General features: G+C 56.7%; 1 protein-coding gene across 13 annotated transcripts in view; it reads right to left on the bottom strand.

Annotated features, from left to right (window-relative positions):
- The window catches only part of PAX2 (paired box 2), a 125336-nt gene extending 98432 nt beyond the window's left edge, over positions 1 to 26904 (bottom strand). For 3 of the 13 annotated variants that reach the window (XM_077351111.1, XM_077351116.1, XM_077351114.1), the window contains exons 1-3: positions 24358 to 24547; positions 21135 to 21303; positions 20069 to 20266 (exon numbers count right to left, since the gene is read on the bottom strand). In XM_077351111.1, the coding sequence (XP_077207226.1) occupies positions 20069 to 20266; positions 21135 to 21303; positions 24358 to 24400 (410 nt within the window). In that variant the 5' untranslated portion in view covers positions 24401 to 24547. Of the gene's footprint in view, positions 1 to 20068; positions 20267 to 20859; positions 20983 to 21134; positions 21304 to 24357; positions 24772 to 25707 lie in introns of those variants that run through there. The other 10 variants (XM_077351113.1, XM_077351112.1, XM_077351106.1 and 7 more) reach the window with 9 other exon arrangements.
- Between the last annotated feature and the right edge of the window lie 390 nt (positions 26905 to 27294).

The raw sequence follows: 27294 nt of genomic DNA, 5'->3' as shown, positions 1-27294 counted from the left end.
TAGAATGAACTTTTTGTGTTCCTTCCCTTAACACAGAATCACTGAACTCAGTTCCGAAGCCAACTGAGTTGGGAAATTCCTGGAGATGTAGGGGTGGGGTCTAGCGAGGGACCTCTGTAGGATTCAGCACCAGAGTCCAGCCTCCAGAGCAGCCCAGGGAACCGGAGACCCCACCTGGAGGTTGGCAACTCTAGGATAGCCTGGCATTCAGGTTCCCCATGTCATTTTCTTATCTTTATGGCTCAGGGGTGGGAGGCCACAAGGGCACAGGCACAGTGCCAGAGACCAAAGGCAAGTTCCTCTTCCCCTTCTCCATCGGATGAAGAGCAGTCTGATCCATCTTCCTTCTCAAAGAAAGGGCAGACACAGCACAGAGGCTCCCCTACCCCAGGGGCCCTCGAAAAAGAAACGCAAAGCCAGAAGTGATGCCCGTTCAAATGGCTCCTGTGGGTCAGAGGCGGAAGACACCCAGTCAGCTGTTACAGCAGGGCCAAGTACAGCCACACAAGGACCAAGGTGGCTGTCCGGTGAGGAATCTGGCAACAAGGAGACTCCGAAAGGGCTTTTCCAACTGAACATGTCCAGAGATTATGAACGAAAGTGACCACACGTGTTAATGAAGACGGACAACATGGCAGCAGAAGCTCCCATCAATAGACAAGGGGCTCAAGAGCTGTGACTCTGCACAGCGAAGCAATGAAGACCCTTCAGTGGACAGAAGGGAATGTCTTGGACCGGAAGGCCCAACAGGTCAAGGCTGCCCAGAATCCCCAGGCAGGCTGGCTGAGGCCAAAGGACATGAGCACAGCAGAGTGGTCAGTGAGCGATCAGGTCTTCGAAAGGACAGTGAAGCAATTTGGGAAACCTGGCCTGGACTTCTGTGCAAAAGCACAGAACCCGGAAGTCAGAAGATTCTTCTCAAGATTTTAAGAAAAGACAGCAGAAGGGATGAATGCCTCAGTATGGGACTGGCCGTCGGGCCTGCTGTTTGCTTTCCCACCCGTGCAGTTGCTAAGCAGAGCAAAAGGCAGAAATAATAGTTCTTGCTCCCCTTTGGCCAGGAAGACCTTCGTTTCGGATCTGGTACAACTAGCTGTGGAGAAGCCTCGGCCACTTCTGGTGACAGGGACTCTACTGACGCAGGGTCCAATTTGTCATCCAGCATGGAGACTGAGCAGAAGACTCTAGTTAATTCTGGCCGACCCAAGGATGCGATGCTCAGGCTAGACAGCCGGTCACCAGGAAGATATATCATCATACCGGGCTGACCTTTACGAAATGGGCAATGAGGAAAGGCCTTAACCTGCTAAAGCCATCATACCATGAGATCTTACTATGCCTTCACGATGGGAAGACAGGAGGTTCGAGGCCAAAAACTTCATGAGGCAGGGGGCTGCTTTAGAGACAGGCCTAGAGGTTAAAGCAGGGGTAATCAAACTGCGGCCCTCCAGATGTCCATGGACTACAATTCCCATGAGCCCCTGCCAGCGTTATAGTCCATGGACATCTGGAGGGCCGCAGTTTGACTACCCCTAGGTTAAGTGAATAAAGTGACTGTCAACTAACAGAGAAGGAGAAACCCGCCCATGCCACACAGATCCCCTACCTACATGGTGTTTATCTTCCTCTAAGGTCATAAAAGCCTTCGTTGAGCCTCCACTGGAACCTTTGATGGCCATGGATTTAAGATATCTGTCCTGGCAGGTGGCCTTTCCAGTGGCCATAACATCTGCCCGAAGGGCGTCTCAACTGGGAGCCCTACCTGCAAGCAAAGACCTGTGGGTCTGCAACAAGGACAATGTAACTCTGAGAACAAACCCTTCATTTGTTCCAAAAGTAAAGAAGCTTTCTGCATAAATCAACCGACAATACTTCCCGCTTTTTGCCAAAAACCTACCAACAAAAGGGGGGGGGGGAATTGGCACAAATTGGACGTTCTCCGTGTTTCTATTAAAAGAACAAGAGCAGTCGGATTGTCCGGGGCACTGTTCGTCTCACTTGGGTGAAAGTTTTCAAAAACTTCTGTGGCAAATTGGATTAGGATGTGCAGAAGGCAGGCTTTTGAACTGCAGGGACTCAGACAGCCCCCCAAAATAGCCGCACCGGAGACCCACCAGAGCAGCAGCAGCCACGCTGGCTGTACTCAGGACGAGAGCATCCATAAGAGAGCTGCGCAGAGCTGCTCCTTGGGCCTCATTTTCAACGTTTGTTCAGCACTATAAGATTGACCAAGAGGCAACTTTTGGTATGAAAGTCGGTCAGTTCAGCAGGTGTGTGAGGAGGACCGTAGGGAGACTCAATCTTCACCCACCCTGAATAAGCTGTCCTACGTGCCCCGTCTGGGAGGCCTTCCCCCACTGAAGGAGAACGAGGAACTGGTCTCACCTGAAGACCTCTTTTCAGAGGGGGCAAAGTCTTCCAGATATATATATATATATATACACACAGTGTTGATGTTGAAATGTTTAAAGTTACAGTTGACAGAATTAATGAATGACATTGATTACAATCAGTGTTGTACATTCTGAGGAGCTTGACTGAGGAGCTTGAAGGGACGGCCTTCAACAGGTTAGGACCTGCCTGGAATGGGCTGGAGGCGTGACCTAACCAGTCTGGGAGGACTTTGTCCCACTGAAGAGAAGAAATCTTCAGCTAAGACCAATTTCTCATTACAATAACATTCCAATAACTGGTGGTAATAAATTTAACATATTAACTGTGATCTCCCTGTTGGTCAGTTCATGAGGAGGGGTTCTGGGGGGCCCAGTAGATGTTACTGGTTTGGTCAACCTTAACCAAATGCCTGGCAGAAGAGCTCCTTTTTGCAGGTCCTGCAGAACTGTGCTAGCTCCCTGATCGCTTCTGGGAGCTCATTGCTCCCTGGTGGAGGCCAGGACAGAGAACGATCTGGCCCTGGTTGAGGTCCGGTGGGTTTCTTTGGGGCCAAGGATTGCCAGCCAGTTGGACGTGGTACAGCATAGAGCTCTTTGAGGGACATAGACAGTGAGGCAGTCCTTCAGGTACACGGGGCCCAGGATGCATTCTTGAGATGCATATCTAGTGTGGAACATTGGTGACTATTCATTAGGGTTGCCAACTTCGGGAGGGGGGGACTGGAGATCTCCTGGGATTGCCATTGATCTCCCGGTGACAGAAATCTGTTCCCCTGAAGAGGGTGGGGTCCCTGGCACCGTAGTCCTTCCCTATCTTAAACCCTGCCTTCCTCGGGCTCCATAAAATCTCCAGGGATCTCCCAACCCAAAGCTCTCCCAACCCTGACCCTAACCCTGCTCTAGTCATGGTCAAATCCCCGGCCACTTTGAGTTTTGGACCTTGGATTGCCAACCTCCAGGTGGGGGCAGAGCTCTTCTGGGATGACAGGAAAAGGGGCTCCTTTGGCCCTGTGGGCCCCGTGGAAGGGGAGGGCTGTTTTACATCAGGTTACTGAATGTTTAAAAATGCTAGTAGTTTGGCAGTGATCAAAGGGGACCCACTAGTATTATCGCCATGCTGCCATTTGGGAAAACCTGCTCTGAACCCAAAGAGCCTGCCTTCTGCCCTTGGCGTCAGGGTCACAGACGAGGGCCCCGGAGACCTCAGTGGCGTGACAGGCGATCTCCTGCTTGGGGAAGGGGACTCTGACCCGGCACAATCAGAAACTGGCCCGTCTCAAAGACTTTCCCCATTACTGGTGACCTCAGCAGCCATGACGGAGGAGGAGGAGGAGGCCGTCGGGCAGGAGAGGTTCACCTGCCTAAGTGAGACATCTCCTTCCCTGGAAGTTCTTAAGCAGAGGCTAGAGAGTCAACTCGCAGAGATGCTGATTCTGTGACCTTGGGCCGGTGGTGAGTGGGTGGGCAGGGCGGGATGTGCCAGGGTTGGTCTCCTGTGGCCCTTCCTTGCTCTGGGGCTGCACGGCTGCTCTCCTCCAGCTCTCTGCTGCCTCAGGCTTCTGGGGCGGGCGAGCTGGGGCAGGCACCAGGGCCCCCGTTGCCACTCCTGGCACTCAGAGCAGAGAAGCAGCAGGAAAGGAAATGCAGCCCTGCCAGATCGGCTTCAGGGTCAGGGCCTCGCCAGGGGGCCCCGGGGGGGGGGGTCTTCCACTATTGGAACGGACCTCCCGAGGGCCCCGCTCTATTCTCCTGGTGAACATGGCTGCTGGGGAGTGGGAGCTCTGTGGCCCCCACCCTTGCCAAGGGCCGCTTTCCCAAAGGCTGGCCGGCCGCCCTCCCTCCTGGGGACTCCTGAGCACACAGCAAGGGCAGTGGAGCCCTCGAGCAAGCCCAGGGGAAGGACGAGGAGAGGGAGGTTCTAAGCTCCTTGACTTCAGGGGCCAGAAGAACAGCCGACAAGGCCTGCTGGGTCCAGCCAGGGAGGGTCCATCCAGTCCAACCTCATGTCTCCTGCAGGGGCCAGCCAGTTCCCCTGGAGGCCCAAACAATCACTGCACAAAGGCCCAACACTGCTTCCTGGCTCTGGGATTCGGAGGTTTAGTGCCCCTGGATGTGGAGGTTCCCCTCCATCACCATGGCTCATAGCCACTGATAGACCTCTGTCTTTTCCATGAATCTGTCCCATCCCCTTTTAAAGCCATCTATGCCTGCCGCCATCACCCCCCCCCCACCCCCAGCAGCAAATTCCACATTTTATTCCCTCTCTGTGTCTGTCCTGAAGCCACTGCCCATCCGCTTCCTGGGGCAACCTTGTGCTCTCGTGTTCCAGGAGAGGGAGGAAAGGTTTACTCTCTTTAGGATTTGGTTGAGCCGAATTGCAAAGAGGTCCTTGTGTCAGTTTGTTGAAGGACCGGAGGCCAAAAGCCCAGCAGGGCCTTACTGGGTAACAACACTGCTTTCAATCTGAACTTTTGTGAGTCACAACTGCACTTCTTCAGACAGTGTGTGAAAACTGCAGGCCAGTGATGTCTGTGAACTCTGTTTAGGATGGCACTGAAATAAGCTAAACCTTTTAAAGACATGCACAGAAATTCCAATTCACCATTATTTCATTGCAATCTTAATTTATCCGGCACCAGTCCTAGGCCCACACGCCTCTGCTTTCAGCTGGCACAGCCCCCTAACCCTCCTTCCACAACGGCAACAAGCACACCCGGAAAGCTCCAAAGCGGACCCCGGGGAAGCCCACGGCACGCGAGGAGCGCAAAGCGACCCCCAGGCAACTCCACCTCTGCAATGACCGCTCTGCCGATCTGGCCCGAGGGGCTGTGGAGCAGAGAGATGGCAGCCCTTCCTCGCAGGGCCCAGGCCGGGTCAAAAGGCCTCACAGCCTCCCTGGCTGAATCCCCACCTCTCCGGGAATTTGCCCACCCGGAACCGGCAACCCTGCCAATGACAGAGGGGCCCCTCCCCAAATGCACACCTTGTGCTCTCGTGTTCCGGGAGAGGGAGGAAAGCCAGTTTTTCCAAGGCCCGCCCTGTCATCTCTGTGTTCATGAGGAAAGGCAGGCAGGCAGGCAGGCAGGCCCACAGTTGTGTTAACGTGGCATGGCTTTCCAATAAATGGGACATTTCAAATGCTTGCCAGCCTGCTTGCTGAGAAATGCGCACGCACATGCACACACCAACAGGCATCGCTGCCAACATGCTCACTGCCGGGTGCCATTGTTGTGTGTCTCCCCCCCTCCCCCCCCCTCCACATCCTTCTCTGCTCCTCTGCCTGCTGTGGAGAAGGACGAGCATCCAGGCCGGTCTCTCTCCATCTCCACCTCCCGCCCAGCCCCCCAGCAGTGGGGCTGCTCACAACTGCTGATGCTGGTGGGGTTGTCCCTTCCGCCACAACAAGAGCTCCTGTGACAACAACAAAGCCATGGGTGGCTTTTCAGGCAGGGGGATGGGCTCGCACAGGGCTCCCCACCCCTGCCCCACCTTGGGACCCTTCCTCCTCTGCAGGCCCAGATGGTGGCCATGGGGGAGGACGGTGGGCCTGCAGGGGAAGAAGGCGCACCAGCCCCCTTGGCAGGGCTGGCCCTGTGGGCCCTGGACAGCCATCCATCCATCCAGCCTGGTGGAGAGCCTGTGAAGGCCACTGCTGGGCTTCCTGCTCCAGGTCTAGCTAATGGAGACCTAAGAGCCGCGGGATAACTAAGACGGAGCAGTGAAGACACTAAGAAAACGCGAAGGTTCACAATCTCTGAGGAAGTTTGGGGAAACGGGAGATTATTGACCTAGGAACCCGTTTGGGCTGTGATTTAGGATTTTGGATGATTTACAAAGTTTTGAAATATTATAAAAAGAAGAAATAAAAAGATTCATTAATGATTTGAAGTAGCCTGGACAATTCCTATACATTTTGTTTGGACTGAAGTTGAATCCATCCAAGATGGAGGTACCCTTGCTGGGTCAGCAGGCAGAGAGGCAGCTGGCACACACCCCAGCTCTTGACGGGGCCCAACCGACCGTGGTCTTCTGGCAAGAGCCCGGGCATGATTCCAGATGCCCCCCTTGCAATCACAAATGTCACCCGCCTAGCATTTGGCCACCTACACAGAGCATGACGCCTTGCATCCTCTCTCTCTCTCTGCCCTGGACAGAGCCAGGGTGATCCATGCAACAGTCTCTAGACCAGCCTCCTGCCACTCGCTCTGGGCAAGGCCTCCCCTGAGACCGCTCCAGAAACCCCAACCGGGTCAGAACGTGGCCAGTGCTGGTCCTCACACGGGCCCAGGAGAGGGCACACATGACACCAGCTGCCTTGGCTCCAGATCGGAAACCGGATTAAGTTCAACATTGTGGTATTAAGCCCTAAACCAGGGGTAGTTCGTGGGAATTGTAGTCCATGGACATCCGGAGGGACATCTGGAGGGCCCCTGCCCTCAACAGCCTGTAGGACCAGCTTTCCCACTACACCCTCCCAAAGGTCATTGAGATCATCGGACCAAATCTTGCTGGGGATCCGAAGAAGACGGAACTGGCCTCGTCAGGGACAGGACCTTGTCAGTCTTGGCCCCGGCCTGGTAGAGCGCTCTGTGAGGAGGGATCAGGGCCCTGCGGGGCCTCAGCCAGTCCCTCAGGGCGTTCAAGACACAGCTGTTGCACCAGCCCCTGACCAGCCCCACTGCCACGGAGTCTTTAAAGATTGGATGCCCCCCCCCATCCAAATCTGAATTGGTTGAGGGTTACAAACGTGGAATGGTTTTGCTGGATTAATATTGATTTTAAGGTTTCATTGTTTAATAATTGTTACCTGCCCGGAGCATAGGAAGGGGATGTTATTTTTTAAAAAAATATGATGATGATGATTAGTTTGTACCGAAATGCATCCCTGCAAATCATTATTGTCATCATCATCATCATCCTTTAATTTATATCCCTCCTCCCCCCGGAGGCTCAAGGCAGGTCACATAAAATCAATCCCCTAAAAACAGTAACAAGAACAATAAAACACGGTACACCAATCACAACAAGGCAAGGCAAGAATGGCGGCCAGGTTCATGCAACTAACCCAATTTCCATAACCCCACTAAAAGGAAGAAAAAAAGCGGGGGGGGGGCTGATGGCACACGCAACCGCCACATTTGTGAGGGGGGGCGGATCTCCCTTGCTGCCTGGCCTCAACCAAAAGCCTGGCGGAAGAGCTCCGTCTTGCAGGCCCTGCGGAACGTTGAAAGGTCCCGCAGGGCCCGCAGCTCTCCCGGGAGCTCATTGCAGGTCGGGGCCAGGACCGAGAAGGCCCTGGCCCTGGTCAAGGCCAGGCGAGCTTCCTTGGGGCCAGGAATGACCAATAGGTTAGCCCCACAGAGTGTAAGGCCCTGCGGGGGGCGGGGGGCAGTAGGCAGTCCCTCATAGGCCCAGACCACGGATGGCCTTGAAGGTCAAAACCAAAACCTTGAGCCTGATCCGGAGCATAACCGGTAACCAGTGCGGCTGCCTCAGCCCTGGCTGGATGTGGGCCCTGCAAGGTGCATCTGTGAGGCTGATGGCGGAACACAGTGGTGGGAAAGGCTCTGGTTGCCACTAGGCCCACCAGCCTCCCGCTTCGTCTGTCGGCCACTGAAGAAAGTCAGGGGGGACCAAGAGGGCAATTTCTGCACTCCTCGGCTCCGCATTTGTCCACCAAAGAGAAATCTTTCCTAAGAGATGCTTTTTCATCCCCTGCTATAGTGAGAGAATGGGCCTGGAGGACCTCTCCATGATTCTATGATTCTGTAGCTGCAGCACAGAGGAAGAGCCTGCAAGTCCAGACCAGATGCAGCCAGACACAGAGGACTCCAGTCATCCAGCAGGGGTGCCTGCAGATGTTCCAGATGTTGCACCTGTTCCAGAGGAGGACAAATTCAGCAGGCAGAAATTCCAGTGGTGTCCTACCTCACAAGAATGGCAGAACCAACTACACCTACATCAAGGAAGGCAGTCTCGCTGCTTCCACTGGCAGAAGCACGGAAATGGAAGGAAGCAGCTTGGGAGGAATATGCTCTCCCCACGAGAGTAGCACAGGGACACTGACAGAGCTGCCTCCAGGAAGGAAAGCGATTGGCCGTAGGAGGCTTTTTAAGCTGAAACTTGACGCAGAACGTGAGACTCAGAGCTACAAAGCCCGACGTTGCTCAGGGATTTGCACAGAAATATCGTGTGGACTTTGATGAAACTTTTGCTCCAGTTGTGAAACACACCCCAGTGAGGACACTAGTCTTAGGCGTGGCAGCTAGCAAGAACATCCAGGTTGACCTCCTGGATGCCATAACTGCTTTCTCGCAGGGTAGTTTGAAAGAGGAAATCTACCTGCAGTCACCGCCAGGCTTCATAGATAGAGACCAAGCAGATCTCGCTTGCAAACGGCAGGAGAGCATCTGTGGGCTCAAAGCCTCTGCCAGAGCCTGCAGCATGAACCTCAGTGGCATGTGGCTGCAAGCAGACTTCAGAAGAAGTGAGGCTCACCTGTGCCTGTACACCAAGTACAAGAACGGCAAATGGACTCATACCTTGGCTTATGTAGGTGACTTGATTCTGGCTTATGGAAATCCAGAAGACAGTGAGCAGATTGTGCATCATCAGAGCAAAGAAGCTGAGAGAAAGAATCTCAGACCAATAAGCCTCTATCCAGGATTTCAAGTACAAAGAGGAGAATATGGGAGTTTTCTCGCCTACCAAGAGCAGAAAATTAAAGTCTTGGTGACCCCTTTAAACCATCAAAATTCCTCCCATGGAAGCCACCTATGTGAAGCAAAGAGATGTGAGTGCACTGCTGACAATGTCAGATATCGTCAAGCCCTAGAATCATAGAACCATAGAACTGGGAGGTCCCTCCAAGGTCACCTAGTCCAGCCCCCTGCACAATGCAAGAACTCACAACTACCTGCCCACCCACAGTGACCCCAGTTTCATGCCCCAAAATCTCCAGCCTCGCCTGGAGGGAATTCACCTACCATCCCACAGTGGTGATCAGCAATTCCCTGGGTATGAAAGGAAGGGCCACAAGAGACAAACCCTGGCACATCCCTTCCTACTCACCCAATCACAATCTAAGTCCATAAAATCAGCATTTCTGTCAAATGACGATCTAGGCTCTGCTTAAAAACTTCCAAAGGAGGAGAAACCACCACCTACCGAGGAAGCCTGTTTCACGGAGGAACTGCTCTGTCAGGAACTATTTCCAGATGTTTAGCTGAAAATCCTTTTGAATTTATTTCAACCTATTGGTTCTGGTCTGGCCCTCTGGGGCAACAGAAAACAACTCTGCTCCATCTCCTATAAGACAGCCCTTCATGTATTATCAGATCACTGCTTAGTCACCTTCTCTCCAGGGTGAAAAGGCCAAGCTCTCTCAACCTTTCCTCATATGACTTGGTCGCCAAACCTGTCACCATCTTCGTAGCCCTCCTACAGATACGCTCCAGGTGCTCAACATCCTTCTTCAGTTGTGGTGTCCAAAACTGAACCCAGGACTCCAAGCGAGGCCGAACCAGAGAGGAGTAAAGCAGTAAGATCACCTTGCGTGATCTGGACACGATACTTCTTTTTAGACAGCCCAAAATCCTGTTTGCCTCTTTAGCCACCAAGTCACACTACTGACTCATGTTCAGTGTATGATCTGCTAAGACCTCCAGATCTTTTTCACACGTACTACTGCCAAGACAAGTCTTGCTGATCCTATAGTGATGCATCTGATTTTTCCTGTCTAAATGAAGCACTTTACATTTATCAGTATTTAAATTCATTTTATTCATTTTAGGCCAGTTTTCCAGCCTGTCAAGACCATCCTGTATCCTGATTCTGTCTTCTGGTTTGTTTGCTACCCCTCCCAGTTTAGTGTCACATGCAAATTTAATAAGTATCTCCTCTATTCCTTCATCCAAATGATTCATGAATATGTTGAACAACACAGGGCCCAGCAAGATCCCTGAGGCACTTCAGTCATCACTCCTCTCCAAGAAGATGAGGAGCCATTTACAAGCACCCTTTGGGCATGATCTGTCGACCAGTTCTTGATTCACCTAACAGTAATAGGATCCATAATGCATTTTACCAACTTGTCAATAAGAATATCATGTGGGACCTTATCAAAAGCCTTACTGAAACCAAGGTAAACCAAGGTAAACTGGATTCCCCTCATCTAGCAATGTAGTAACTTTCTCAAAAAAAGAAAAGAAAAGAAAAGAAAGAAAAAACCATGCTGACTCATAGTAATTACAGCCATCCACTCTAGCTGCTCAAGGACCGACTGATTTGTTCTAAAGTTTTGCCAGCTATAGATGTCAAGCTGATGGGTTGATAGTTATCTGGATCCTCCTTGTTCCCCTTTTGTAAGGACAGAGACAACTTTTGGCTCCCTCCATTCTTCTGCCACTTCACCTGTTCTCCAAGAATTGTCAAAAATAATGGGCAGAGCCTCAGAAATTACATCTGCAAGTTCTTTTAGTACCCTTGGATGTAATTCATCTGGCCCAGAGGACTTAGTTTCATTTAAAGAAACGAGGTGTTTATGGACTACCCATAAAGCAATCCTAGACTTCTACTCCCCTCCCTCATCAAGTGAAATTATTTTGTCATGTTGAGCACTATTCCCTTTGCAAGAGAAGACTGAGAAATAGGAACTGAGCAATTCAGCCCTCTCATCATCACTGTTACGATGCTACTTTCTGTCCCCGCAATGGTCCTACCTTGTCCCTATTCTTTTTCTCACTTTGAATATAACTAAAGAGCACTTTTTTGTTTATGGAGCCACTCTGGCTTCTTTAAGCTCCTCCCAGTTTATATTCTCAAGGGAATTGTCCGTGATTGTGCCTTCAGTACTTCACTTTTGAGAAACTCCCAACCTTCTTGGGCTTCCATCTGCTTAAGTTTTTCTGACCACAGGATTCCACCCAACATAACTTTAAGTTTGTTAAAATTTGCTCTCTATAGTTCCAGCCTGTATGTGTGACTACGTACAGCTTTTCTCTCCCCCAAGTCCAAGATCACATGGTCACTACTACCAAGCACACCCACAACTTTTACCTCATCAACCAGTTCTTCCCTAATGGTGAGAATCAAGTCTAAAATATTGGACTCCCTGGTTGCCCCCTCTACTTTCTGGGAAATGAAGTTGTCAGGGAGACAAGTGAAGAATGTACTGGACTTTTCATTTTTAGCAGAGCTGGTCTTCCAACAGATATCTGAGTAATTGAAATCTCCTGTGACCACTCGGTCCCCACTTTCTGAGAACTTTGTAATGTGGTCTAGGAGCATCTCATCCAAGTCCTCTGCCTGGCCCCGAGGTCTATAGCAGACCCCCACCATCATACCACTATTATTTCCTATTCCTTTGTTTTTGTTTTTACCCCAAAACTGTCAGCTGAACTGTCATGCTCACACTTTTCTTTATTTGTCTGTCCCTTTATATAAGTTGTACCTTTCAATCCTATTATTCCAGTCATGAGAGTTATTTATTATATGTATTATATTTATATACCACCCTCCCCGGAGGCTCAGGGCGGTTTACATAAGAACAAAGAACAATACATAAAACAGTCTATAAACATGTGAATAACCTTACAATTATAATTATCCCAAAAGGTTTCTGTAATGCCTATTAGATCATAGTCCCCTTCCTTTATTAGGACTTCTAGTTCATTCCGCTTGTTTCCCATACTCTGTGCAGTAGTATAGAGACATCACAATCCTTCATACGAGTATCCCAGGCTCTTCGTTTTTGAACTTTCCCTGCATATGTGCCATTCCCTTTACATCTGCAGTGCTCCCATCTACAGTTATCGTCATTGAATGTACATCTCGCTCCACCATTGGACTTTGTCCTCCTCACCAGGTCTGCAAGACTCTTTGCAAAGACATTTTCCCCCACCCTTGTGAGGTCCAAACCATCTCCTGATAGAAGCGCCTCATCACGGTAGCATGATCCACGGTCCCAAAACCCAGACCTTTCCGACGATGCAGCCAGTCATTTATCTGCATGATTTTTCTTTCCCTTCCTATGCCTCGGTCATTAACAGGAAGAACCGACAAGAAAACATCATCTGTGCTCCCAAGTCCTTCACTTCCCCTCCCCCTGAGGCCACCTAGACTCACTTCATAAGCTCCACTCTGCACTGGGCAGTATCCTTCGTCCCCACGGGAATGAGCAGGAAGGGACATCTGTCCTTGGGCTGTACAAGTCTTTCCACCCTTTCTGTGACATCCTTGATTCTGCCACCTGGTAGACAGGTAAGCTTCTATACATATCCATGATCTCTAGAACAGACGTTTCCACTGCAGCAGGTTGTTTGTGCAGAAAGACAGTATTGCTCTTAAGAAAAATGCTCAATATTTAAAGGGAACTGCAGAACTTAAACTACCAACTAGTTGCAACCCCAAACTGGGACCTTTACTGACACTGATTGGGAAAGTGATCTCTCAGATGGAAATCAACAAGTGGCTACTTGATCTTTTGGGGCCTTATCAGCTGGGCCAGCGCCAAGCAAGAGACAATGGCTAAACCCACCTCAGGCGCAGAAGATGCATCTGCTGCCCACGGCTGCCAAGAGCTACCATGGATTCCACAGCTCCTAAAGGGCTTGGGCACCGACGGAACCCTGCTGAGGCCACTGCCTGGGCAACAAAAGCTGTATCCATATAGACCTCTAAGCAAGAAGACGCCCAGAATCAAACCAAGCACATTGATGTGAAGGACCCTCTCGCACACAACATGCCCACTGAAAGATAAGCTGTTAGATGTGAAGACCAACCCAGATTCAGAGAACTTAGAAGACAAACGAACCTTGAGTACTAAAGTCAAGGAGTCATTGGGGGGGGGGTGTTAGCTCTCTGTGCAGTAGATCCTCACTGGAGACTCTGACAGGAAACTCTCTTTCCCATAGAGTGCCTGAGACAGATAGGAACACTAGCCCCTCACCTTTCTCATCTCACTGACCTTTCCCTAGAGGGTAATTTCCTGTTGCCTGAGAGTCTCTCTCTCTCTCTCTCTCTCTCTCTCTCTCTCTCCCCCCCCCCCCCCATCCTCCCTGCCTACAACATGGAAGGCACAGAGATGCATTCTGCATCTCTTGCCATCCGGCTATTTAGAACAGGAATCTTTTGTTTACCTTTTTATGTGTGATATTAAGTCTGTTAATAAATAGATCTTACATTAGTGAAGTTCAGCCAACCGGAATGCATTTTTCTTTCTTTGTTGTTATGTGACCACACACACTCAGACGCACGCTGCACTTCTCAGCCCAACCAGGCACTCCACTGACGTTCAGGATATTAAGACTTTGACACAAAGTCAGCCTATTAATATCCTTCACTGGTTCAGTTTGTGTGGTTCATGAATCAACAGAATGCCCTGCCTGGCATGCTAAAGTCACCATCCTTGCAGGGGATCTCCGGCTGATTGTCTTCTACCTGCCCTTCAAGTCTGGTGAGGATTCACTTCATGGGGTCTGAGTTATGCCCCCCACCCCCACCCCCACCTCTACCTCCTGATGCACGCAGGACAATTTTTTCTGGAGAAATTACAGTCATGAGTTCAGGGGCTTCAGGAATCTATAGAACAGATCCTATATGAGCTGGAGACTTCAAAGTTGCAGGGGACCCCTGGGTGCTCTTCTAGCATACCCCCCAAGTTCTGCCTCCCCAGTTGCTTTAGTTTGGACAGAAACTGTCGGTCTGGAAATATATCTGTTCACAAACTATGCCTCAGCCAACATTCATCACAAACTTTTGTCCACGAGTTGCTTCATGCCCATCCCTAACCATTACAGTCTTTGGGGTCAGGGTGAGCAATTTTGCTGCTGTCGCTGACCATGAGATGGACGGTTTCATCTTGTTGGTTTTGTTTACAGATTAATAACTGAGAGATTAATAGCTGAGAGAGCCCTGATATTACTGAAGAAGAAGAAGAAGAAGAGTTGGTTCTTATATGCCACTTTTCTCTGCCCAAAGGAGTCTCAAAGAGGCTTTCATTCACCTTTCCTTTCCTCTCCCCACAAGAGATACCCTGTTTGGGAGGGTTCTTAGATGCCACTTTTCTCTCTCTGAAGGAGTCTCAAAGCAGCTTCTAGTCACCTTTCCTTTCCTCCCCCCACAAAAGGCACCCTGTGAGGGAGGGGAGGCTGAGAGAGCCCTGAGATTACTGAAGAAGAAGAAGAGTTGGTTCTTCTATGCCGCTTTTCTCTACCTGAAGGAGTCTCAAAGCGGCTTTCATTCGCCTTCCCTTTCCTCTCTTCCACAGACACCCTGTGAGGGAGGGGAGGCTGAAAGAGCCATGATATTACTGAAGAAGAAGAAGAAGAAGAAGAAGAAGAAGAAGAAGAAGAAGAAGAAGAAGAAGAAGAAGAAGAAGAAGAAGAAGAAGAGTTGGTTCTTATAGGCCGCTTTTCTCTACCAGAAGGAGTCTCAAAGAGGTTTACATCTGCCTTCCCTTTCCTCTCCCCACAACAGACCCCCTGTGAGGGAGGTGGGGCTGAGAGCAGACTTTGGGCTGAGTAGAAGGGAGAGCTCCTTTCCTGTCTGATTGTGAAGGGGCCCGTATACAGGCTCACCTTGGCGGTCCTGACTGGGCAGAAAGGCAGGGCAGAAATCTTGTAAATCAATAGATATTCAGCACAACTCTTTTCCATGTAGGGACTGAATATTTTTCTTTGCATTCACCGACACGTTTCCCAAGGAGACGAGGTAACCTCCCCGGAACTGTGATCCTTTCTGAATTCGGCAGTCTGGCATTTGGGAGTCTCCCCCGTCAAGGGACCTCCCCCGTCTCCCCCGTCAAGGGACCTCCTTGTGCTCCTACGCTGTAACTGGCTGCCCCATTTGCTGTCTGTGTGGCTTTGCTCAAGGACCGGACCTCCTTCCCTCTTTTGTCCTGCCTGCTGTGATCCCAGCAGCACGTCCAGATCTTAAGCCCCCCCCCCCCCCCCCAGCCTGGCTCTGAACTCTTAGGAGAGGAAGCAGAGCACGGAGCACTGCCCCCTGCTGGGCAAAGCCCGGTAAGACAACCCCCTTGCTCCCCCCCCCCCCCGCGCCTTCTGCCCTGGAACCTTCTGGATCACCCATGGGGGGGGGAGGGAACGAAATCCAGGGGGGGGCTCTTTATTTCACGGCCCTGGGAATCTCTTGTGTTCACAAAGTCACACAGTCACCCCCTCCAGACAAGTCAGTATAGTTTGGAAACTGGAAATGGCCCATCTTCTTGCAGCTCAGTCTGATGTTTGTTTCCTCAGAGCTGCTTCTGAGGGGATTCTCCTCCCCACAAAGACAGGTTCAAAGGGGCAGCCGTGTTGGCCTGAAGCAGCACAATAAAACCAGAGTCCAGTCAGGCACCTTTAAGATTTATTCAAGGCGTGAGCTTTCGAGTGCAAGCACTCTTCGTCTGACTCAAAAGCTCCCACCCTGAGTAAATCTTTGTTGGTCTCAAAGGTGCTCATGGACTCTGGTTCTATTGTCCTCCCCACAAGGTAGATGTAGGCCTCTCCTGATATCCTTGCCCATTTCCTACCCCTCTTCTAGGCACATTTCACACCTGTCTTGTGCCAACCTGAACTCAACGGTTTGGGAAGAAGCACACTGTACCCAAGAGGCACAGGACTGCCGCATGCCATGCGCAGGCCCTGCAGCTCCTCCCAGGCTTCCAGGGATGCAGGAGCCCTTGTTGCAATTGTGGGGGGTGGGGGAGGCCCAGGATTTCCTGCGACAAGCCCCCTAAGTAGCCCATTGACCCCCTACTAGCAGTTTGCCCTGGAGGTCAAGGAGAAGGCAGCCATGCTGTTGGACACCCAGGTTTTCGCAGCCAGCACCCAGGCAGGGGGCAGCTACGGGACCTTGGCTCCCAGGACAAGGCCCGCAGTGCCCAGCCATATCCCTGCCCCACCCAGTTTGTGCCCCATCCCACCGCTTGGGGCCCGCCCGCCCGACTGGCCATGCTAGGCAAGCTCCCCGCTTTGTGGGAGCCCAACCCGGCTGGCCCCACACACCAGTCCAGGGGAGGTTTTGCACATCAAGCTGGGGCGGGAGGGAGCTCTATCCTCACTGCAGCACTGTGGCCCAAACTCTGCTCTTGGCAGCGGCGGTGGAGGGGGGGGAGGGCTGATCCAGTCGCCAGAGAGGCATCCCAGGTTTGTCTGCCTGCCTGCTTGTTTTGGAGCCACAATGCAGGAGAATATTTCTGGTGCCCCCCCCCCAACCCAAGCAACCTGTTCCACCCCCACAGCTGCACGAATGCCCTCATTCCCCTAATTCACCCAGAGGGGTCCCTCTACAGAAAGACTTTTGCGGGGGGGGGGTCCCTCTCCATCACTGTGGCTCACCTTCACTCCTGCTTGATAAACACTTGACTGCAAGAAGTCACCCTGGACTATTAGGGAAATTGCAGCAGCTGGAACATATCTTTTTAGGGGCGGGGGGGGGGGGAACCATAAGTCCCTCACTGTAGGGACATTCAGGTTTCCTGTTCCTCAAGATGGGCAGCTTAATGGCTGGTGGAATTAGCATCTCCCCCCCTCCCCAACACACACTGAGTTTTGCAAGAAGCACAGGCCAGGTCGATGCCTGCCTGTGCGGGGAGGCGGGGGAGGTCTGTGGCAAGGGCCGCCACTTGGGTGTCTCTTCCTCCTATCCCAAGCTGCTCTGCAAACCATGGTGAGCCAGCTTGGTGTCCTGGTTAGGAGCTTCTAATCTTGCAAGCCAGGTTTGATTCCGCACTCCTGCCCCACCCAGCAGCCAGCTGGGTGACTTTGGGCTCCCCACGGCACTGAGAAAGCTGTTCTGACCCAGCAGGAATCTCAGGGCTCTCTCAGCCTCACCCACCTCACAGGGTGTCTGTTGTGGGGAGAGGAAAGGGAAGGCGACTGGAAGCCACTTTGAGCCTCCTTTGGGTAGGGAAAAGTGGCCCATAAGAACCAACTCTTCTTCTTCTTGAGATGGGGATTCTTTTGCCAACTCTCCCACAGGACAATGAGTGAGCAGCAGCCCCCCCCCCCTTGCTGCCAGCCTGGCCAGTGTGGTTGCACCCTTGAACTGTCTGGGACAAAGGGAGCCCTGCCGGCGCCCAGGTGGCTCGAGCCACAGCTGCTGCCTGCTAAGGGGGCACCCAGCCGCCGCCGCCGCCGTGGCCCAGTGTGCTCCGGGATCCGGAGGGGAGAGCGCGGGCTGGCAGGGTGGGGGTTGGGTCGGGGGCAGCTGGCCGCTCTCAAAGGGCAGCGACGGGGCGGCCCTGGAAGCCTGTCCCTTCGCCAGCGGCCCAAGCAACGCCCGGGGCCAGGGAAAGAGGGGAGTGGGGGCCCGTGAGGCGAGTCCGGCTCAGGAGGGACAAGCAGCGACACTGAAGGCAGCCGGGAAGTGGCCCCGTTGCCCGGGGTGGGGGCGGGGGCGCCGGCCATGGTCTCGGGAGGACTCCAGCCGGCCTGCCCTCGTGGTGCCCCCGGCACGGGCCGGAGTGTGGCCTGTGCACCCCAGGGAGTCCCTGCCTGCCTGCCTGCTTGCCCGAGGGCAGCGCCCGACTCCTCGCTCCCAAAGGGGCACCTCTTGCAGAGGCCAGGCCTGGGGGCCACCGTGAGGTGTGAGGCTCTGGCTCCTCAAGGCAGAAGGAGCCCGTTGGAGGAGGCTCAGCCCAGACCCCCAGCGGGGCGACCCTCGCCGGACACTCCCGTCTCCAGACAGGTGGCCCATGAGGCAGAGGCAGACGTGGCCAGATGTCGGCGCCATCCCCGCGCAGGCCGGGCTGGCCAGGAAGCCTCAGGCGTGGTCCCAATCCCTGCCTCGGAGAGATTCGGGCGGAGCAGGCTGGCCATTCCTCGCGAGGAGCTGAAGGACACCGCAGATGGGCGGCTCGAGGGACAGCGAGGGACGGGGGGGGGGGGAGGGGAGCTGGAGACGCAGGCGAGAAAGGATCCCCACGGAGGCTCAACTGTGCCGCCAGCCCCACCCTGCCCCTGCCCTCGACTGGGGAGGGGGAGGGAGAGTCACCTCCGAGGGGAAGGGTGTGGGGGCATTTCTAGCGTGCCCTTCCAGGCCTTGGCCAGGGGTGCCGGCCGCATCCACCTCATTTCAGGGCAGGTTGGACAAATGCCGTCTCCCCTGAGCCGGAGCCCGGCGAGAGCCCGGGAAGGACCCCCTCGGCCACCCACCGGCCACCCATTGGGGTCAACACGGGGCAGCGACCAAAGGGAGAACGGGAAGGGGCTCGTCCCCCGCCCCAAATGACCCACGGTCACAGCTGAGGGCTGCAGCATCGAGAGATGGGCGGCACACAATTGCCGGGGCACCCGGCAGCTAAGGAATAGTTTGCACCTGCGGTTGCCACACCGCCTCTCCCCCCCTAAACACTCCCTCTCACACACACACGGGGGGGGGGGGGCGTGCCCTGGGTACAGCAGGTCTCCTCCTCACAGAGTGGCAGAGTGCGCACAAGTCCCCCGAGGAGCCCCGCATTGGCCGCTTCCCCGGGATGCCCCCTCCGCCACCCGCCCGCCCGCCGGCCCCCCTTCTCAAGCCTCGGCCACTTTTCTGCCCCCGGCCAGGAGGGTTCCCAAGAGATCCATGGCCGCTGGCTCTTCTGGAGAGGAGCCAAGGGCTGCGTTTCAGGAGGGGGCCCAGAATCCGCCCCCCCCCCCGTCTTGGGTCCCTCCGCCCATCGCTTACTCGGCCTTTGCATTCAGGCGGCCCCGAGCAGAGCATGACGACCGTCGACGGGACGTTCCCCCATTTAATTTCGCCGGCTGTTTTTGAGGGGATTCGGGAGAATTCCACCGTTTCCCAAACCGCTAAGCTACAGCTGGAGGATGTCAGCGAGGAAGATGCCTGCCAGCGCCCCAAATTATTCCACTGAGACCACAGGAATTAAAATGCAAAGCAAAAGGCCCGGTTCCCCGCCTGACCTGGCTCAGCAGGACGCCCAGCCGCTTCTGCCGCCCGCCCCGCAGGGAACACGCAACGCGGCCCTTCCGCCCGCACGGCCCAACACCTGCAGAGAGCGCGCGAAAGGCCCGGCGGCCCCTCCCCGCAGCCTCACGTCTTCCGACTCCCCCGCAGGCCTGTCCCGACGCCCCAGCCACAAGCGGCGACGCGCCAGGCTCGCTCTCCGCTCCCACCGACGAGCTCCCTGCCCTGGCCTGCCCCGGCCGCCACTCGGGCCTCGCTCCGACGGGCGCCGCAGCACGAGGGCGGCCGGCAGGGGACAGCGAGGGACGGGCCAACCCCACACAGCCGCCCCCGCCACACACGCGAGAACGGGGGGGGGGGGCGTTCCCGAGGATTTCCCTGTCGCCAGCAATCGACCGAAAGTTGAGCGAGCCCAACGCCGCCCCCTCCCTCCCCCCCTCCCTCCCTCCCCCGCCGGGTCCGGCGCAAGCAAACCGAAGAGGCCCACCTGGCCAGACAGTCCCCGCCGCCGCCCAGAAAGCAAGCACCACGCCGCGCCGCCTGGGAGAGGGTGAGGGGCGGTGGGGGGTGGGGGTGGGGGTGGGGGCCTCGGCCCCCTCCCCCCGTCCCCTCCCCTCCCCTCCCTTCGAGGCGAAGCAGAGGCCGGGCATTCCCCGGGAGGCGCTCCCGACGGACCCTCGTGCCTCGCGGCGGGGGCGGCCCAGAAGGGCGCCGAGCGAGCCCGAGCGCTGCAAAGGCGGGCCGGGCCGGGCCGGGCCTCTTACCTGTTAATGGAGGAGACGCTGGGGACCGTGTCGTTGTCGCAGATGCCCTCGGCCAGTAGCCGGTCGCGAATCTCCCAGGCGAACATGGTGGGGTTTTGCCTCTTGTATTCCGCAATTTTATCCACGACTTTGGGAGTGGCCACCTTCGGCTTGGAGCCGCCGATGACGCCCGGCTTGATGCTGCCGGTCTCGTAGTACCTGCCGGGGCAAAGCGAGGTCAGCCCGTGCGCTCCCAAGACGGCCGCCTGGCCTCAGACGCTCCCGACCCCTCGCGAAGAACGCTCGCCCGGACCTCGGCGCGGGAGGGGAGGGGACGGTGGCCCCAGTAAGCTTGCGGGCAGACTCCCGCGCCCTGGGTCGGAAGCAAAGGCCCTCCCTGGCCCTCCAGGCCCCCTGCAAAGGAGGCCCTCTCGGGGGCGGGGAGAGGGGGCGAGGGAGCAGGGGCCCGCCCGTCCGCCCGGTGGCTCAAGAGGGGCTCTTTGATTCCAGGCCCCCGCCCACCCCCGCCACGACCCCCGGCCCCTCCTCGGCGTTCCCTCCCCCCTTCGCCAAACGAGCGCCTCTCCTCCTCTCCTCCTGGGCACAGGGGTGTGGGCGTGTGTGTGTGTGGGGGGGGGGGCTGTGTGTGGCATGGCCAAGCGGTCGGGGTCTGTCCCTGGCCGGGGTCAACTCCTCCCCCCGCGCCCCCGCGCTCTCGGGCGCCTCCCCCTCCCCGTCCTCGGAGCTCCGCTCTGCCAAAGGCCGGCGGTGACCCGGGGTGGGCGGCCGGGCGGCCGCTGGGTGCTGCTGACCTGGGGGCGGCGAGAGAGGAGGGCGCGGGGAAGGGAGACTTGCCGGATGGTCTCACAGCCCAGGGGGTGGCGCGCGGTTCGGGTCTGTGCTTTTCGCCCTCTTTCCGAACCCGCAGCAGGAGCCTGTTTCAAGATAGTGCCAGACAATTAAAGCGGCGAGCGGCGCCTGGCCTCTCGCCGCCGCCCCCCCCCCCGCAGCAGCAGCCCCGGGGCAAGGCGGACTCGCGGCGGCTCGCACGCGCGAAGGGGCCCGGCGGCGAGGGGCCCGGCCTTACCTGCCCAGGATCTTGCTGACGCAGCCGTGGCTGACCCGCAGCTGGCGCGAGATGTCGCAGGGTCGCACCCCCTGGTGGGCCAGCTCCACGATCCTTTGCCGCACCACGTCCGGCAGGGGCCTGCCGTTCACAAACACCCCCCCGAGCTGGTTGACACCCCCGTGCCCTGCTGGGGAGAGAGAACAAAACGCACACAAAGCCAGGCACGCCACACGCAAGCCCACACGGGGACACAGGGACGGACGGACGGACGGACAGACACGCGCGCACGCACGCACACACACACACACACACACAAACAGCCGTTAGTCGGGGCAGCTCTTCGGGGGGGGGCGGGAGGGGGCGGAAGGAAGGAAGGAAGGGATTTGGCACCCTCCGGAAGCCTTTTCTGCCCAGCCGGGGGACTCTCCCTTCCTGCATCTGAGGTCCCCAAGAGGAGGAGGATAAATCTCCCCCCCCCCCAGCCCCCATCCACCCCACGGCTCCCGCCGGCACAGGCGGAAAACCCGCCGCAGGCCGCCTTCCTCTCGGGGCCGGTTCGGGGACCCAAAAGGCCAGCCGGATATTTTCGCGTGTGGAAAGGCCCGCTCAGCTATGCAAACCCCCTTCCCCGCGAATTTAATATTTCCCTGCCTTACAGAATGGCGTATTAAATGACGCAGAGATAAAATTGGATGGAAGCTGTTTACAGCTTGTTTCGACACCATGCCCGTCCGTCCGTCCTTCCTTCCTTCCTTCCTTGTTGATCATATATATAAGAAGATGCCAGAATATATATATAATATATAATATTTATATATATTATATAATTTATATATATATATATATATATTATATATATATATATATAACCCGGGGAGAGGGGGATAATCTAACGCATAGTCGGCATGCTCTGTTTAATTTGTAAGGAGTTTCTTTTCCTATTTTGTTTATTTTAAAACCCCTTTCTTTCTTTCTTTCTTTCTTTCTTTCTTTCTTTCTTTCTTTCTTTCTTTCTTTCTTTCTTTCTTTCTTTCTTTCTCCTTCACAATCTGGGTGCTTTAAACATGTAATAACTCAGATTGGGTGGCTCCGGAGCGAGGCCCGAATTTCCTAGAGGCGATTTGGAGGCCGGATTTTGGGCGAGGGTCTGCCAGGCTCGGGGGGGGGGAGGGGGTGCTCCTCCAGCCTTCGGTTTTCTGTCTGCCCGCCTGCCCTTGGCCTCGGAGGCTTCACGATGCGCAGCCCGATCCGCCGTCCAAGCGATCCGGGGGACGAGGCGTCCCGCCTGCTGAAGTGGGCCGGCTTGGAGTAGCGATCTGTGCGTATGGGGGGTGGGATGTCTCTGGAGCGACCCCCCCCCCATCACCCTAGCAGAGCCCTGGCCTTACCTCGTTCCAAGGGGGGTGGGAGAGCGGTGAGAAAAAAGAGAGATCTCACTTCGCGTTTGCGGCTTGCTGAAAAATGACTTGTTTGTATTTTTCGGAGTCCCTCTTGCCGGCCACCCCCCCCCCCCATGACACTGACTTATGGGCCCTCTGAACTTACTGGAAACTCGCAGGGTCCCCGCGATCGATCCCGGCCCCTTCTGCGCGAACCGAGTCCCCCCCCCCCCGCCCACCCCACAGGCCTGGCCCGGCATCTCCCTCGTCTCTTTCTCCTCCCCCCCTCCGCCCCGCTTTGTGTTCGGTGTCCCGGCACTGGGAGGGTCCAAAGGGAATTTCAGATCGTGTTCCTGAGTGGGGGGGGGGGTGGAGCGGCCCGGCTTCCTGCCCGCCGGTCCCCTTCATTTGTGTGGGTTCCCGCTTGCAGATGTCGCCTCTAAAGTTACCGGCAAGCAATTTCTCCCGCGCCTCCTGCCTGAATAATTCAAAGCACCTTTGATAACTCGCGTTACAGAGTATTAACAGGCAACAGATGCAAAAAAGATTAAGGGATTAATAATTCAGATTATTTGCACCTGCGTCTCCCTCGCCACACACTGCGGGGTGCTTTGAATTCACCTTGGCCAGGTGAAGACCCGCATTTCGGCTCTTGTCCTTCCCTTTGTACTAGAGGCGCCCATCGGCTCAGCCAAGGAGCCGAAATTCTTCTTCCTGCTCCGAAGGGCACTTGGTCAAAAGGGAAAGCTCAGCTCCAAGGACCTGCGGCATTAATGGGGAAGGATTCCGGATGTCAGAGTGCAGGGATCAGGGCGCTGAGCAGATTTTCAAATTCAATTATATAGACATTTTAGCTCCGTTTTGTAAAACGGGCGACAGTCAGGCACAAAGACATCTCTACGCAGTTAAATAGAAATGGGCTTCAAAATATATTCATTTTTTTAAAAATCCACACAGCGCTGCTTAGGAAACCATTTTATCAAAGGTATTCGGGTTACTTGTGGCCTGATTTCCAAAATTTTCCTCTCTTAAAATTCATATAAATCTGAACATTTTCTTTCTTTCTTTCTTTCTTTCTTTCTTTCTTTCTTTCTTTCTTTCTTTCTATTAATTTTATGCTTTAAAAGTTACAGATAACAAAACTTACAAACTGATCTTAATTATTCATTTTCTGGCTTGGTCCTAGCCGTCTCTCCCTCTTTTTATGTTTTTAAAACTCCATAAACGGATTCCTTCTTTGCCTTTGTTTTTTAAGTGTAGAAAAGGAAAAATTCGATCACAGGAATAAAGATCGAAAGTGAATGCGGCGAGTTTCACCTCTCTGCAGTCGGCCTTAGACCGAAACGACTCCGGAGTGTGTCAGAATGCAGGTGAAATAGAGGCCACGGAGGGGAGAATCTAACGCAGCCCCCCTACCCCTACCCCCCGCCCCAAAAAAACAAGGCGGGGGAGGGAAAGCGAGAGGGGCCGGGCTGCGGCATTGAGCGGACCGGTCTTGAACTCCCTTTTCGGACCCTTCTCGGCGGCCGAGGCGAGGGGGCCTGGAGATCTTGGGCAAGGGAGCGAGGCCGTGCGGGATTCCTGGCGAGGGACGGCCTGCCCTACACCTGCCACCTTCCGCCAGCGGGGAGGCTTTCCGCGCTCCTCTAAGCCGCGGCTCGGCTCAGGGCGCCGGCCAGGCAGGAGCGGAGGGTCGGCGGGGCTCGGCGCGCGGCCTGGGGTTGGGGCCGGAGCCGCCTTCCGCCAGGTGGGCTCCTGGCGCAGAACGAAGGCCGCGTCTTCGGAGCGGGAGCGGGAGCGGGCCGGGGCGGCGGGGAGGTCGCCCGCGGGGGCTCTCCGGGGAGGCTGCGGCCGGTACTCACGGTGCATCGCGGAGAAGGGGTCCGCCTTGCAGTGCATATCCATGGGGAGGCAGAAGAAGGGGAAGAAGTCGGCGGATGCCGCCGTGTCGCCGCGCCGGTCCAACTTCAGCACTTGGGGGAGAATCGGGTCGCAGGGCAGCCGCCGCGGGAAGCGGCGAGACGCAGCCAGGCGAGGGGGCCGGCAGGCGAGGGGGGGCGGCGGGAGGCCTCGGACGGCGGCGCCCTGCCCTGCCCTGCCCTGCCCGGGGAGGCGCAGGAACTTTCGGCGGCGCTCAGAGGCCGGCGGGGCCGGGGCAGGTGCGCGACATTGCGGAGGCCGGCGGATCCGGGCCGGGGCGCCTCTTCCTCTTCCTCCTCCTCCTCCTTCTCCTTCTCCACTTGGTCTTCCTCCTCCTCCTCCTCCTCCTCCTCCCGAGCCTGGCTGTCCCCTCCCGCCCCCTCGCCTCGGTCTCGGCACCAGGCGGGATGTGCTTGCCACGAGCAGTGCCGGGAGAATGGCGCGCCCGCCGCCAGTGTCTCTGGCTCTAAAAGCGGCAAAGCCCCCGCCAGAGCGCCCCCTCCCTCCCTCCCTCCCGCCCGCCCTCCTCTTCCTCCTCCTCCTCCTCCTCCTCCTCCTCCTCTCGCCGGGCGGGCGGGCGGGCGGGCGGCGAGATGGATGACTTGTCAGACAAAGGCAATAGATTCCACCACTCTCTGATTCGTCCGGGCGCCGCGCCCCGGATTGCCCCCCCCCCAAAAAAAGTGCCGGGGTGAGAGGAGGGCACGCAGCCTCCCCCGCCCGCCCGCCCGCCCGCCCGCCCGCAGGCCCGAGCCACTCGCTCCGGGAAGCTCCTCCGGACCAGGCCCGCGGAGCTTCAGCCGCCCGCCATGCCCGGCAACGCGGTCCGTTTGGGGCCTCCGGCTGCGGGATTCTGCCGCCCCGGGAGCCCCGTCAGGAGCCGGCCAGGCAGCGCCGCGTCTCCTGGGCCCCAGAGGGCACCTTCGGGTGGGGCGGGGCTCAGGATTGGGCGGGGGCCCCGAAGTTGGCGGTTCTGAGCAGCCCCGGTCCCTGCGCCTCGGCTCGGCCTTCGGGCCTCGGAGGCGCGAGGGGGCTCCCGCGGAGGGGGGGGGCTTCCGGTGCCCCCTTGAAAAGCAGCCAGGCCTGAAGCGGGGCGCGCGAGTGAGGCTTCCTTCCCGTTTGACTGGGGGGCCATGTTGACGTGTTCCCCCCCCCCACTTTTGTGGCCCTTCCCCCCCCCAAACGCCGAGGTGTCTTCGCCCCCCGCGGGAGGGGTCCGGAGCCCTGCCGGCCTGCTAGTCCCGGGCCCTCCTGCCTGCCCCCCCCCCGCCCCCAGTCAGGCGCCAACGAACCTCTTTGTGGGACGACCAGAGGAGGCGAGAGTGGCCCGCACGCAAGATGGGCCTCCCGGGCGGCTCTTCGCTGGCTCCGGCTCGCCTCCGTTCTCGGGGCCGGCCCTTCGGCCGCGGAGTTCGTGGGGCCTCGGCGAGCCACAGCAGCCCCGCCTGCCGTCGGGGTCGCCGGCCGATGCCCAGCCCGGGAGGGACCAGAGCGCCGGCTGAGGAGGCCGCGGCCACCCACGTGCGGGCGGTGCGGGGGGGGGAGAAACCCACTGTGCGGCCACGGCTGGGGTCTCTTCTTCTTACACATCCACACAAACATGCATGCTCATGCGCCTGTGTCAAGCACGCGGAGGCGCAAATATCCGGGCCCACGAGGGCAAAGGAAATGGTCTGAACGCGCAAACTTTTCATCTAACGAAGCTGCCAGCGGGCGCGTCTGGTTCACCGGAAAGCAATTTGCAGATTCTCCCGGGCGCCCGGCCCTTCGCCTGCACCTCTGCACAGCCGGAGCCCCCCACCCCCGCCCCTCCAGGGAGGCGGCCTTGAGGCGGGTAGACCGAAGGTCCTTCTCCCGTCGCCCTGCTCCCGGCCAGGCCGGGGGGCGACGTGGGGAGGGGGGCAGCCTTGGTCCGGCTCGGGGGGGGGGCAGGCGTGAGGAGTTCCGAATCCAGTCCAGGCCGGGGAGGGCAGGAAAGAGGACGCGGGTCTTCCCCAGCTGCGCCTGTAGATGGCGCTCCGCGGTTTGATTTTTGTGGAAGGGCCGCCGCAAGGCGATCCAGAGGGAAAAGTTTCAGACTTCTCCTCCGAAAAGCCACTTAAGACAGACTCACGCCAGTCGTTGGGCTGGGGGCGGGAGGGGCAGACTCCGACCTATCCCGCCTCTCCGAAAGGAAACTGGGGCACCCCTTAGACGGAGCGGAGCGTTTCCGACTTGCTCGCCAGACCACGGCAGGGCCGCCTCTTACCGCCCCCGGCCCCCCCCTTCCCACGCCGCCCCAGGCCAGCCACTCCGAGGAAGGGCCGGTCCTCCGTGTCCGGAGGGGAAGTGGGGCGGACCAGTGGGGCTCGTCAGGGCGGCGGCCCGAGACGCGGATGGGGCTGAGGCAGGCAGGCAGGCAGGGGGGCCGCCAGGCTCTCTCAACGCTTCTCTCTCAGCCGGGCCCGCTGCCCAGGCGGCCCTTCCGGAGCCAGACGTCCCAGAAGGAAACGGGAGGGCTCCATTTCAATCCCCGAAGGCACTGGGTGCCCCCTCCCCGCCTCCTCTGCTCAGCCCCTTGGGGGGAATTCCCCAGTCCCCTCCACACACCCTTTCCCGGCCCGTCAGGCTTGGCTGCTTCGTGTCCCCCCCCCCCCCGGATCTTCTTTCTCTGTTTTCAAAGAGGGGTCTCCTGGCCGCCCTTTTCATCCCTCCCCTTCCAGCTTGGCGGATTTGCACTTCAAAAGAGGCAGCGGAAATTTCCAGGCGAGGAGAAAAAGAAACCTCGGAGGCAGTTGGGGGAGAGCGAGCCGCGCCTCGTCTTCGTTACCGCCCCGGCCCAGCGGATCAGGCCCACTCGCCCGGGATCCACCCAGCGCCCAGCCCCACTGCGGGCGGCC

Source organism: Paroedura picta, chromosome 8 (assembly GCF_049243985.1).
Source record: "Paroedura picta isolate Pp20150507F chromosome 8, Ppicta_v3.0, whole genome shotgun sequence".
NCBI lineage: Eukaryota > Metazoa > Chordata > Lepidosauria > Squamata > Gekkonidae > Paroedura > Paroedura picta.
The sequence above is the reverse complement of the archived record's forward strand: the minus strand, read 5'-3'. Positions and strand labels throughout refer to the sequence as shown.